This window comes from Salmo salar, chromosome 13, assembly GCF_965601325.2.
Source record: "Salmo salar chromosome 13, fSalSal1, whole genome shotgun sequence".
Classification (NCBI taxonomy): domain Eukaryota; kingdom Metazoa; phylum Chordata; class Actinopteri; order Salmoniformes; family Salmonidae; genus Salmo; species Salmo salar.
The window spans coordinates 98,418,476-98,433,413 of record NC_138303.1 but is presented as its reverse complement, the minus strand read 5'-3'; the positions used below and the strand labels follow the sequence as shown (position 1 = coordinate 98,433,413).

At 43.1% G+C, this 14,938-nt stretch overlaps 1 protein-coding gene across 5 annotated transcripts in view; it reads right to left on the bottom strand.

The window, feature by feature from the left end:
• LOC106568312 (membrane-associated phosphatidylinositol transfer protein 2) overlaps positions 1–14,938 on the bottom strand; it is an 87,331-nt gene that overhangs the window by 15,574 nt on the left and 56,819 nt on the right. For all 5 annotated transcript variants that reach the window (XM_082960499.1, XM_082960498.1, XM_082960500.1 and 2 more), the window contains exons 6-15: positions 12,404–12,745; positions 11,614–11,709; positions 10,883–10,993; positions 10,616–10,680; positions 5,200–5,290; positions 4,888–5,041; positions 4,585–4,774; positions 3,667–3,786; positions 3,240–3,478; positions 2,493–2,659 (exon numbers count right to left, since the gene is read on the bottom strand). In XM_082960499.1, coding sequence (XP_082816625.1) covers positions 2,493–2,659; positions 3,240–3,478; positions 3,667–3,786; positions 4,585–4,774; positions 4,888–5,041; positions 5,200–5,290; positions 10,616–10,680; positions 10,883–10,993; positions 11,614–11,709; positions 12,404–12,745 — 1,575 coding nt within the window. The remainder of the gene's footprint in view (positions 1–2,492; positions 2,660–3,239; positions 3,479–3,666; positions 3,787–4,584; positions 4,775–4,887; positions 5,042–5,199; positions 5,291–10,615; positions 10,681–10,882; positions 10,994–11,613; positions 11,710–12,403; positions 12,746–14,938) is intronic.

Sequence of the window (14,938 nt, the reverse complement as noted above, 5' to 3'; positions counted from 1 at the left end):
ACAAACAGAGCGCCAGGACAACAACACAATTAGACCCAACCAAATCATGAGAAAACAAAAAGATAATTGGAAAGAATGAACAAAAAAACAGAGCAAACTAGAATGCTATTTGGCCTTAAACAGAGAGTAAGTACACAGTGGCAGAATACCTGGCCACTGTGACTGACCTAAAATTAAGGAAAGCTTTGATTATGTACAGACTCAGTGAGCTTAGCCTTGCTATTGAGAGAGGCCGCCGTGGGCAGACCTGGCTCTCAAGAGAAGACAGGCTGTGCGCACACTACTAAAAATATTTGGTGGAAACTGAGCTGCACTTCCTAACCTCCTGCCAAATGTATGACCATATTAGAGACACATATTTCCCTCAGATTACACAGAACCACAAAGAATTCAAAAACAAATCAAATTTTGATAAACTCCCATATCTATGGGGTGAAATACCAGTGTGCCATCACAGCAGCAAGATTTGTGACCTGTTGCCACAAGAAAACTTAACATACCCTCGTAAAACTGACCATCCTACCGATCCTCGACTTCGGCGATGTCATCTATAAAATAGCCTCCACCACTCTACTCAACGAATTGGATGCAGTCTATCACAGTGCCATCCGTTTTGTCACCAAAGCCCCATATATTACCCACCACTGCAACCTGTACGCTCTCGTTGGCTGGCCATCGCTTCATACTCGTCGCCAAACCCACTGGCTCCAGGACATCTACAAATCTCTGCTAGGTAAAGCCCCGCCTTATCTCAGCTCACTGGTCACCATAGCAGCACCCACCCGTAGCACACACTCCAGCATGTATATCTCACGGGTCACCCCCAAAGCCAACACCTCATTTGGCCACCTTTCCTTCCAGTTCTCTGCTGCCAATGACTGGAACGAACTGCAAAAATCACTGAAGCTGGAGACTCTTATCTCGCTCACTAGCTTTAAGCACCAGCTGTCAGAGCAGCTCACAGATCACTGCACCTGTACATAGCCCATCTGTAAACAGCCCACCCAACTACCTCATCCCCATACTGTATTTATTTATTTATCTTGCTCCTTTGCACCCCAGTATCTCTACTTGCACATTCATCTTCTGCACATCTACCATTCCAGTGTCTAATTGCTATATTGTAATTACTTCGCCACCATGGCCTATTTATTGCCTTACCTCCCTTATCTTACCTCATTTGCACTCACTGTATATAGATTTTTATTTTTCCTACTGTATTATTTATTGTATGTTTGTTTATTCCATGTGTAACTCTGTGTTGTTGTATGTGAACTGCTTTGCTTTATCTTGGCCAGGTCACAGTTGTAAATGAGAACTTGTTCTCAACTAGCCTACCTGGTTAAATAAAGGTGAAATAAATAAAAATGTTTTAAAAGGTCAACCAGTGAAGAACAAACACCATTGTAAATACAACCCTTATTTATTTTCCCTTTTGTACTTTAACTATTTGCATATCGTTACAACACTGTATATAGCCATAATATGAGATTTGAAATGTCTCTATTCCTTTGAGTGTAATGTTTACTGTTATTTTTTACTGTTTATTTAACTTTTATTTATTTTCTATTTCACTTGCTTTGGCAATGTAAACATATGTTTCCCATGCCAATAAAACCCTTTGAATGGAATTGAATTGAGAGAAAGAGAGAGAGAGATGGGGAGAGAGAGAGAGATGGGGAAAAGAGCAGGGAAAAAGAACAACACAGTTATTAAAATACAGTAACAGCTATCCAAGTTATTTCCAAAGCTCACATATTGAAAATAATTTGACCAAACAATGGCGGAACTATGAACAACTTCAATCAAAGCTTCTTGTCTCAAGGGTCCAGAAGTGATACAGGCAACTGCTGATGAGTCATGTCTCCGGAACTCTCTAGAACTCCATGGAACCCCTGAAGAATCTGTCACAACCCCGTCTGTTTCCTCTGCTGCCTCTCAGCTCCTTCCTAAACTTCCTATTTTTCTTAGTTCTTAGTTTACTTTGGACCATGTTGTGTCTTAAATGTCACAGCTAATGGATGTCTGGCATCAGAGATGTAAAACATGACCTCTAATCTCTGAACTATGATGTGACCTCACTTAGCGATGTCCCGGCAGAGCCCGACCCCACAGCTGCAGGAAACGTCACTCTCACCACACAGATGCTGAGTGGCTTAGTTTACAGATTCTCACGTATATGTTTAAATTGTCTGAATGTTTGATATGTTTGAATTGGCTGAATGTTTGATATGTTTGAATTGGCTGAATGTTTTTGATATGTTTCAATTGGCTGAATGTTTGATATGTTTGAATTGGCTGAATGCAAAATCGAAGACTTTCTGCACACATGAATGCAATCATGAAAAGTGCCGACTTTACAAATAGTCTATTTCTGCTTAAGCCAACTCCTTAAAAAGTCAACTCCATGCATGGCAAAGACTGTTGGCTGCAGCAGTAATATATTCACACCCAGGCTAGTGAGATCAACCACTGATGAAGGTGTCCCTCACCATCTATGGACGGCACCACAGTCTTCCTCAGTGCCAGCACCAGCCCCAGAGGTGAACCAAAGAGGAAGAAGTCTGCCACCTCGAAGTCCAGCCTCCCTCCCTCTAGCATGGTACTCCCGCTGGAGCGCCTCGAACCTGGGTCTGTTCTCAATACACTGCTGTGGAGACTGGAGAGACAGAGGGAGAGAGAGAGGGAACGGCAAAAATAAACAGTCGAAAAGTTAACATTTGATAACAAGGTCGGTCAATGTAGCTATACCTTGAATGTGCGTGTGTGTCTGACCTGGACAGGAATGTGTGTGTGTGTCTGACCTGGACAGGAATGTGCGTGTGTGTCTGACCTGGACAGGAATGTGTGTGTGTGTCTGACCTGGACAGGAATGTGCGCGTGTGTCTGACCTGGACAGGAATGTGCGTGTGTGTCTGACCTGGACAGGAATGTGCGCGTGTGTCTGACCTGGACAGGAATGTGTGCGTGTGTCTGACCTGGACAGGAATGTGCGCGTGTGTCTGACCTGGACAGGAATGTGCGCGTGTGTCTGACCTGGACAGGAATGTGCGTGTGTGTCTGACCTGGACAGGAATGTGCGCGTGTGTCTGACCTGGACAGGAATGTGCGTGTGTGTCTGACCTGGACAGGAATGTGCGTGTGTGTCTGACCTGGACAGGAATGTGCGTGTGTGTCTGACCTGGACAGGAATGTGCGTGTGTGTCTGACCTGGACAGGAATGTGCATGTGTGTCTGACCTGGACAGGAATGCCTGATGGTGTTTGATGGTGTCTAGTTCGTAGGTGGAGGAGTCGCTGCGTTTGCGAGGCAGCATTCTCTTGGGGTCGTCAGGCCCTGAGCTGCGAGGGATGTCGATGTTACTGCGACTAAGATGGCGACTGCCCTCCAGAGTCGGAGAAGACGGAGAACACGGAGAAGATGGAGAAGACGGAGAGACACTGTTTATTATGATGCCAGGGGAGAGGAGGTCTGTGTCCTGGAGAGACAGAGGAGGAGGGGGAGAGAAAGAGATGGAGAGGGGGAGAGAGAGGGCACACAAAGTTAGTAGCTGTCAGGTCTATGCAACAGATAGGACCGGTTTCCCAGACAGAGATTAAGAGAGTTACATTGAATGTGCTTTTTAGTCGTAGAGTAGCCCTGTGGGATGGAAGGAGATAGAGGTACCTGTACGCTGACTGTGCTGCCTCGTCTACTGCTGTTCTGGCTTTCTGAAACGATGACGTTACTGCTGCACAGTGCATCAAACCCTAGGATACCACCTACACAGTCCCCGATCACACACACCTACAGGAAGAGAGAACGCACACCTTTAAATTGAGTACATACAGTATATACAGTGAGCTCCAAAAGTATTGGGACAGTGACACATGTTTTGTTGTTTTGGCTCTGTACTCCAGCACTTTGGATTTGAAATGATACAGTGACGATGAGGTTATCATGAATATTGATGAATGAGAAAGTTACAGATGCACAAACATCATGCCCCCAAGACATGCTAACCTCTCACCATTACTATAAAGTAAAAGGGGAGGTTAGCATTTTTGGGGGGGGGGTATGATATTAATGCCTCTGTAACTTTCTCACTCATCGTTATTCATGATTCATTCAGGACAATTCGTAATCATGGTAGCATCCAAATTCATGTAGAAGTGTTTTGAAACATATTATATTCTTATTTACAATAAAAGTGACTCCAAAATGACACAATACATTATTTACCATTCATTTATATTGGGCACAAAATAATCTGAAACACAACCAAAACAAACAGCAAATGCATCCAACAAATACTAAACCTTTGACTACTTTAATACACATATAGGTGAATTAGTCCCAATACTTTGGGGGGGACTATGTACAAAAAGTTATTTTTAAACAGATCCCTCAATATGGATGAAAGTACCCTCAAATTAAAGCTGACAGTTTGAACATTAACTGCACAGTCATTGTATCATTTCAATGCTGGAGTACAAATTCAAAACAAATATTTACCACTGTCCCAATACTTTTGGAGCTCACTGTACTGTATAATCAGCAAAAATCACTAACCCCTAAACTTTAACCCCTGACTCCTGCACTGACCTGTCCGGAGAAGGATGCCCCTTCCAAGGACCTGATAAAGTCTCCATACACCTGATTGGCTCGTTGGATGACGGTTGCCACGGCGTCTTGGTACTGCGGAGCGGAAGTGGCCAATAGAGGCAGTGCAGCCAGAGGGATGTGGTCCTGACTGTTGGAAAGGCAGCCCTCATCAAAACTATAGGGACTGAGACTGGACCAGAGAGAGAGGAGCGAGGGTTAGAGTGTGTGTTTGTGTGTGTGCGTGTGTGTGTGTGTGTGCTCACTTGGAAACCTGTGTACTCACTTGGAAACCTGTGTACTCACTTGGAAACCTGTGAAAAGGCATCGGCACACACCGCTGGGCAGGGGACCATGCGGATGGCAATGCGTCCTAGGGCTGCTGGGTAATGCACTCTCATCACCGTCTTAAATGCTCCACTCAGAGTGTTGACATCAGCCTGCTTACTACTTGGCTCACCTGGGAGTAATTATGAGTAAATACAAAATTGTTACATTGTCTTTACAAGAATAAACAAAGTAAGAACACTGTTTAAGTGTTTAAGGTAACTGTTTAAGTGTTTACTGTAACTGTTGAAGTGTTGTCCACTTTATAAATAAAGTTGTTATATTGTATACCTGCTCCAGTGTCTAATATGTTACCCCCATGAAGAACCAGAACCAGAACGTGGATCTTGGAGGGCATCAGACACTGCTGAGACGACCCATCCTACAGGATAAAGAGGAGGAGAGACACTGATTATTATTATTACTTTGTAGCTCAGTTGGTAGAGCACGGTGCTTGTAACGCTATGGTCGTGGGTTCGACTGCACGCACGACTGTAAGTCGCTTTGCTACAATGAAGTAAACACTGGTATGGATTTTTAAAAGAAAAACTAAAACAACATATTTTCACAGCCTACAGCAATGTTCCCTCTAATTCTTTTCAGCATTGAGCAACTTTCAGGTCTGATGAGCGCAAACTTCAACATTGTGGAAATTCTGTGCAACGTCTTGCGCGCTTTTACTGTGAACACAGGCTGTACCCACTTTAAGTTACTGTGAACACTGATGCTGTACCCACTTTAAGTTACTGTGAACACAGGCTGTACCCACTTTAAGTTACTGTGAACACAGGCTGTACCCACTTTAAGTTACTGTGAACACTGAGGCTGTACCCACTTTAAAGTACAGTTTTAACAGTGACCAAGTAGGCTACCGTGGCTATTTGATCATAATGTAAGCCTAGCAGAGTGGCCTACCATCAAAAATAATGGAGAAAATGTATCCCATAACATCTTAACGGCCGGATGTGATGCAGCCTGGATTCGAACCAGGTACTGCAGTGACGCCTCTTGCACTGTAATGCAGTGTCTTAGATCCCTGCACCACTCGGGAGTCCATTCCAAGAGACTTTTGAAAAAAACATGCAGGGCTTGACATTAACCTGTTTATCCACTTGTCCTTCAGACAAGGAGGTGACTGAAAATGTTGTGTTGTTTGATGCAAGAAACCACTTTACAAAATAAAATGCATCATTATTCCCATACCATTATTACAGAGAATCAGACAAATTATGCTACCCTCTGCCTATTGGCTACTTATTTTATTCAAGCCTATCTCAAAATACAACACTGCCCCTTTAAGACAAAAAACCTTTTTCTTTTCAAAGATGTCTATAAATGTACAGAGCATTCGGAAAGTATTCAGACACCTTGACTTTTTCCACATTTAGTTACATTACAGCCTTATTCTAAAATATATATCTTTTTTATTCCCTCACCAATCTACACACAATACCCCATAACGACAAAGCGAAAACAGGTTTTTAGAAATGTTAGCAAATTTATTAAAAATAAAAAACAGAACTACCTTATTTACATAAGTATTCAGACCCTTTGCTATGAGACTCGAAATTGGGCTCCATTGATCATCCTTGAGATGTTTCTACAACTTGATTGGAGTCCACCTGTGGTAAATTAAATTGGCTGGACATGATTTGGAAAGGCACACACCTGTCTATATAAGGTCCCACAGTTGACAGTGCATGTCAGTGCAAAAACCAAGCCATGAGGTTGAAGGAATTCTCCATAGAGCTCAGAGACAGGATTGTGTAAAGGCACAGATCTGGGGAGGGGTACCAAACAATTTCTGCAGCATTGAAGGTCCCCAAGAACACAGTGGTCTTCATCATTCTTAAATGGATGAAGTTTGGAACCACCAAGACTCTTCCTAGAGCTGGCCGTCCGGCCAAACTGAGCAATTGGGGGAGAAGGGCCTTGGTCAGGGAGGTGACCAAGAACCCTATGGTCACTCTGACAGAGCTCCAGGGTTCCTCTGTGGAGATGGGAGAAACTTCCAGAAGTATAACCATCTCTGCAGCACTCCACCAATCAGGACTTTATGGTAGAGTGGCCAGATGGAAGCCACTCCTCAGTAAAAGGCACATGACAGCATGGTTAGAGTTTGCCAAAAGCCACCTAAAGGACTCTCAGACGATGAGAAACAAGATTCTCTGGCCTGATGAAACCAAGAATGAACTCTTTGGCCTGATGCCCAAGCATCACGTCTGGAGGAAACCTGGCACCATCCCTACGGTGAAGCATGGTGGTGGCAGCATCATGTTGTGGGGATGTTTTTCAGAGGCAGGGACTGGGAGACTAGTCAGGATCGAGGGGAAAGATGAACAGAGCAAAGTACAGAGAGATCCTTGATGAAAACCTGCTCCAGAGCGCTCAGGACCTCAGACTGGGGCGAAGGTTCACCTTCCAACAAGACAATGACCCTAAGCACACAACCAAGACAACGTGGGAGTGGCTTCGAGACAAGTCTCTGAATATTCGTGAGTGGCCCAGCCAGAGCCCAGACTTGAACCCAATCGAACATCTCTGGAGAGACCTGAAAATAGCTGTGCAGCAACGCTCCCCATCAAACCTGACAGAGCTTGAGAGGATCTGCAGAGAAAAATGGGATAAACTCCCCAAATACAGGTGTGCCAAGCTGATAGCGTCATACCCAAGAAGACTCAGAGCTACAATCGCTGCCAAAGGCGCTTCAACATAGTACTGAGTAAAGGGTCTGTGTACTTATGTGTATTCATGTAAATGTGATATTTCCGTTTATTATTTTTAATACATTTGCAAACATTTCTAAAAGCCTGTTTTCGATTTGTCATTATGGGGTATTGTGTGTAGAATGATGAGGGAAAAAACGATTTAATCAATTTTAGAATAAAACTGTAACGTAACAAAATGTGGAAAAAGTCAAGGGGTCTGAACACTTTCCGAATGCACTGTACCCATTTTGTGCTCTTGTAGGAAGCGATCACCTGGGGCGGCAGGTAGCCTAGTGGTTAGAGTGTTGGTCCAGTAACCGAAAGGTTTCAAGATTGAATCCCTGAGCTGACAAGGTAAAAATCTGTCATTCTGCCCCTGAACAAGGCAGTTAACCCACTGTTCCTAGGCTGTCATTGTAAATAAGAATTTGTTCTTAACTGACTTGCCTAGTTAAATAAAGGTTAATTAAAAAATCACTCCCCTATTGCTCACTACAAATTATATAAACTCAGCAAAAAAATAAACATACATTTTTCAGGACCCTGTCTTTCAAAGATAATTAGTAAAAATCCAAATAACTTCACAGATCTTCATTGTAAAGGGTTTAAACACTGTTTCCAATGCTTGTTCAATGAACCATAAACAATTAATGAACTTGCACCTGTGGAACGGTCATTAAGACAATAACAGCACCAGCCATACTGCTCGTTCCGTCCGTGATTTCCTGCAAGACAGGAATGTCAGTGTTCTGCCATGGCCAGCGAAGAGCCCGGCTCTCAATCCCATTGAGTACGTCTGGGACCTGTTGGTTCGGAGGGTGAGGGCTAGGGACATTCCCCCCAGAAATGTCCGGGAACTTGCAGGTGCCTTAGTGGAAGAGCGGTGTAACATCTCACAGCAAGAACTGGCAAATCTGGTGCAGTCCATGAGGAGGAGATGCACTGCAGTACTTAATGCAGCTGGTGGCCACACCAGATACTGACTGTTACTTTTGTTTTTGTTCAGGGACACATTATTCCATTTCTGTTAGTCACATGTCTGTGGAACTTGTTCAGTTTATGTCTCAGTTGTTGAATCTTGTTATGTTCATACAAATATTTACACATGTTAAGTTTGCTGACAATAAACGCAGTTGACAGTGAGAGGACGTTTCTTTTTTTGCTGAGTTTATAACTGGGCTAATAACTCACTAACTAGCAAAAGATATGAACAACATGTTCACACATGGCTACATGCAGCTCTTACTTTAAACTCAAAACAAGCTCATCTACTCACGACCACAGCTGTAAACACAGTCCAGTTTAAAGTAAATGGCACAGATCCATTTATGGCAATGGTCTATTTGCATATAGGCCTACTGCAGCTCTGATTGGTTATGCCACACCGGTCTGTGTAAAAAACGTCATGCGCAATAGAATCCAACTCCAATGCGTTCTGCCTACAACAGAATCTCTATCATGTTTCGGTATGTTTTATTGAAAGTGGCTAATATTGTGTTGATTCGATCACAATTGCCACAGTAAAGGGAAAGGTTGATAGTGTTAACAAACCGGGAAAACTCTAGAAAGTTGAGTGAAGTTCAATCTCGTGCTTGTCTCTGTTGGCTGATATTTCTTCTGCGCCTTACACGCCAGTCTCTGGGCTACTGAGCACTCGCACACGGGCGCAGCTTAGAGGGAACATTAGCCTACAGTATGATCTGAGTCACCTAACACAACACCCTACACGAACAAAAATATCCAGTTGTTTTTCCGGTAACTTACTGGCAGCCATTACCTGTAATTTACTGTATAAAAAAGTACAGTATGTTACCGTATTTCAAAAGAAACTTTGGTTTAACAGTTGACAGTAACTTACAAGTAACTGGATGCCAGTAAGTTACCATAAACACAACAGGATTTGTTTTACCTTGTACTAATGGGAACCTACTCACACCACAGGGCATTGGAGTTCTAAAGGCTACCTCTGAACCTCAGTGCACTGCGGCCGGGGCTAAGGGTCAGAGGTTAAAGGTCAGACTTACAGCTGGTCGTCTGTGGGACCTGAGAGTGGAACGACGTCTCCGTTTACTAGAGACGTGGCGCTGGACACAGAGAGGATAACACACTGAGATGACGTGTGTGTGTGTGTGTGTGTGTGTGTGTGTGTGTGTGTGGTGTCTACGTGTCTGTATCAGAGAGACGTGCCGCTGAACACAAAGAGCAACAACAAACATTCATATATGTGTGTGTGTGATCCCCAGAGACGCTGTGATGTTCTCTCTCCCCCTGGGATCAGCTTCAGACAACTTCACCAAGTCAAATGTTACAGTACCAAAGACGTACAGTTCAACTGCAAACATTTCTGTTAATGTATTGTTAAGAAATGTTGTTAAGAACTTATGATACTATAGTAAGTAATCCTCTGTGAGAACCTCACGATGATGTTTACTCTTGTCTGTGATGGATTCTGGGTACTAACTCCTAAACTTGGGATAGGGTTAATTACCAGGTATGCTATTGAAATATTGAGTACTATGGTTTAGAGGGTCTACACCAGAAGTGAATGGTTATCTGTAGGAGGAAGGTATATGGTGTGTGCAATTAAGCTTGGAATGTGCTGAGTGCAGGGAAAACGATCACGTAGCAGCATTGATAAAGGGAGAGAGTCATGGATTAGTGATGAAGGGGGTCAAGGTCAGGTCACAATAAGGGAGAAGAAAAAGTGTATTGCCCGTATCACTTAGTTTCCTGCCTAGCAATTAGCGAGAAGGAGGAGACTCCACCCAAAGTGGGGTACATATACCACCACTATTGTAACTGTGTCTTTGTCGATTCAGCTGTTCGATCCTTTGGGAAGAATAAACTTGGTCTAAGCTTTCACAGTGTCCGTTGAGTTCTTACTCTAATAATTAGAACCTAACATCTGTGAGAACCTCATGTCGTTGTTTACCAGGTCTGTGAGAACCTCATGAATACTCTCATACAGTCTTCATACTGTAGCTACAGTGGAAGCATACCTCAATCAGTCGTTCCTCACTACTGGTTACTGTATAGTCTTCACCCGACTCCTGATACAGGCTCTCTGTAAATACACACACACACACACACACACACACACACACACACACACACACACACACACACACACACACACACACACACACACACACACGTGAAAACACACACACACCATTAAGTTTCATAAAAATTAACTTCCTGAAGGATGAGATTGGACATCTGAAATCTAAATGAGGAACGGAATGTGTGTGTGTGGGTGCTCCTACCCTGGCCTTCATCTGTCTCTGTAGTCTCTATCTTGTCCATCAGGTCGTTGGAACTCCACTTGTTCATCTCCTTGGCATGTAATAACATCTCCTCATCTCCAGAGAAGTCCTCTGAAGACACAGACACAGCACAACATCAGTATAACATCAGAATAACATCAGTATAACATCAGCATAACATCAGCATAACATCAGAATAACATCAGCATAAAATCAGCACAACATCAGAATAACATCAGTTCAACATCAGTATAACATCAGCATAACATCAGTATAACATCAGTATAACATCAGAATAACATCAGTTCAACATCAGTATAACATCAGCATAACATCAGTATAACATCAGTATAACATCAGCATAACATCAGTTCAACATCAGCATAACATCAGAATAACATCAGTATAACATCAGTTCAACATCAGTTCAACATCAGCATAACATCAGCATAACATCAGCATAACATCAGTATAACATCAGTATAACATCAGTATAACATCAGTTCAACATCAGTTCAACATCAGTTCAACATTAGCATAACATCAGCATAACATCAGTATAACATCAGTAACAGTTGTAGTTGTAATAACAGTAATATAACAACATTTAATGACATGGAATAAAATGTAATAATGGAATAACATATCTTCGTTGTCAGACAAATCTTCTGATGAGATAGATATGAGATAGTCACTGTAATAACTGTTTGTAATAACATGTAATAGCATACCAGGAGCATCAAAGAACTCGTCGTCAGTGCTGTCCTCTGAGTCACGAGCGATACTCTGCATCCGCCACTCTGAGATGTTCTGGTGCACAGGACTTCCTGTGTGGATAGGAAATAGGAAATAGAGTTGCATCAGTTAGGGCCACAGAGAGAGAGAGAGAGCGAGATAGATAGATAGATAGATAGATAGATAGATAGATAGATAGATAGATAGATAGATAGATAGATAGATAGATAGATAGATAGATAGATAGATAGATAGATAGATAGATAGATAGATAGATAGATAGATAGATAGATAGATAGATAGATAGATAGATAGATAGATAGATAGATAGATAGATAGATAGATAGATAGATAGATAGGAGGACTCATCTTTGTATCTGTGCCATTATAGCATCTGTGACAGCATGGGCAGCGCCATTGAGGAAATCTCTTCATGATTGGCTGATCCCTCCTGATGACCCGGTTGGACATGACTCCAACAGGGTCACCAGGAGGGATAAGCCAATGAAGTTGGAAGTCCCATCCAGTTGATTACATTAAAATGGTGGAAGCCCTCAATGTCGCTGCCCATGCTAACACAGCCTTTTGGCCACTAGAGGCCTCTATCATTCTCTATGGTGAGGGCACTATTCTCTCATGTTTGTTGGGTCAAGTGAAACTCCTTCTAGGGAAAGATCTTGTAGTGCAGCAGTGATGTTTATAAGCTCCACCTTACCCACTAAAAAGTGTCTATGGTCTAGGGGTTGATATTTGATATTTGTAAAGTTAAAGGCTTTTCCCACTCACCTCCTCTCTTCGAGGATCTATTAGATGACCTGGACGAAGTCGACCATTGCTTGGTGAGCTCTCCACGCGTCTGTAACGTATCTCCCAGCCCTGCCCCTCCTCCCTCCACCTCTTCCCCATCCCGCAGGGCCCCCTCCAAGTCCCGGTCTGGCGTGACAGGGGTCCTGTTGGACTCTGCTGCACCCTCCTCGGTGTCACTGAGGCTGTACTGGGCCATCTTCGTGGCTAGGGCTAGCTGGGTCTCCAGCTCCAGCTGTCTGATGTCCTCTATGGTCAGACCGTACCACTCATCCTGCCAGCACCACGCCTGCCGGTGGGCACGCACCATCACCTTACGCAGGCCTGGGGAGGAGAGGACAGGTTAGGATCATAACTAACTAACTAACTAACTAACTAACTAACTAACTAACTAATTAACTAATCATTCATCACCTTACACAGGCCTGCAGGGAGGAGAGGACAGGTTAGTATCATAACTAACTAATTAATTAACTAACTAATCATCCATCACCTTACACAGGCCTGCAGGGAGGAGAGGACAGGTTAGTATCATAACTAACTAATTCATTAACTAACTAATCATCCATCACCTTACACAGGCCTGCAGGGAGGAGAGGACAGGTTAGTATCATAACTAACTAATTAATTAACTAACTAACTAATCATCCATCACCTTACACAGGCCTGCAGGGAGGAGAGGACAGGTTAGTATCATAACTAACTAATGAATTAACTAACTAATCATCCATCACCTTACACAGGCCTGCAGGGAGGATAGGACAGGTTAGTATCATAACTAACTAATTAATTAACTAACTAATCATCCATCACCTTACACAGGCCTGCAGGGAGGAGAGGACAGGTTAGTATCATAACTAACTAATGAATTAACTAACTAACTAATCATCCATCACCTGACACAGGCCTGCAGGGAGGAGAGGACAGGTTGGTATCATAACTAACTAACTAATTAATTAACTAACTAACTAACTAACTAATCATCCATCACCTTACACAGGCCTGCAGGGAGGAGAGGACAGGTTAGTATCATAACTAACTAATTAACTAACTAACTAACTAACTAACTAACTAATCATCCATCACCTTACACAAGCCTGCAGGGAGGAGAGGACAGGTTAGCATCATAACTAACTAATTAATTAACTAACTAATCATCCATCACCTTACACAGGCCTGCAGGGAGGATAGGACAGGTTAGTATCATAACTAACTAATTAATTAACTAACTAATCATCCATCACCTTACACAGGCCTGCAGGGAGGAGAGGACAGGTTAGTATCATAACTAACTAATGAATTAACTAACTAACTAATCATCCATCACCTGACACAGGCCTGCAGGGAGGAGAGGACAGGTTAGTATCATAACTAACTAATTAACTAACTAACTAACTAACTAACTAACTAACTAACTAACTAACTAACTAACTAACTAACTAACTAACTAACTAACTAACTAATCATCCATCACCTTACACAGGCCTGCAGGGAGGAGAGGACAGGTTAGTATCATAACTAACTAATTAACTAACTAACTAACTAACTAACTAACTAACTAACTAACTAACTAACTAACTAACTAACTAACTAACTAACTAACTAACTAACTAACTAACTAATCATCCATCACCTTACACAAGCCTGCAGGGAGGAGAGGACAGGTTACAACATGCAGGAACAACACACAGAGCAGTCACACACACAATACAGTACACACACACACACACACACACACACACACACACACACACACACACACAAATACAGTACACACACACACACACAATACAGTACACACACACACACACAAACACACACAATACAGTACACACACACACACACAAACACACACACACACACACACAATACAGTACACACACACACACAATACAGTGCACACACACACACACACACACACAATACAGTACACACACACACACACACAATACAGTACACACACACACACACACACACACACACACACACACACACACACACACACACACACACACACACACACACACACACACAGACACAAACACACACACACACACAATACAGTACACACACACACAATACAGTACACACACACACACACACACACACACACACACACACACACACACCTAGAAGGTGATTCAACATTCTCTCTTCCTCATTCTCCCTGTTTTTCTCTTCATCATTCTTTCATCTTTCTCTCAATATCTCCCTCCAACTGTCATCCACTATCTCATTCTCAGTCCTACTCTCTGTCTTTCTCTCATCCTGTCTCTTCTCTCCCTTCCACCCACACCCAAAAATCTCTCCCTCCCTCCCTCCCTCCCTCCCTCCCTCCCTCCCTCCCTCCCTCCCTCCCTCCCTCCCTCCTTCCCTCCCTCCCTCCCTCCCTCCCTCTCTCATCCCTCCCAGTGGGTTTTCATTAAGCTTTAGTTAATTATTATGAAGATAGAGGCCTGTGGTTCCTTATACAGCCACATTCCCTGCTCACTGTTTGACACCTGCTACGCACACACG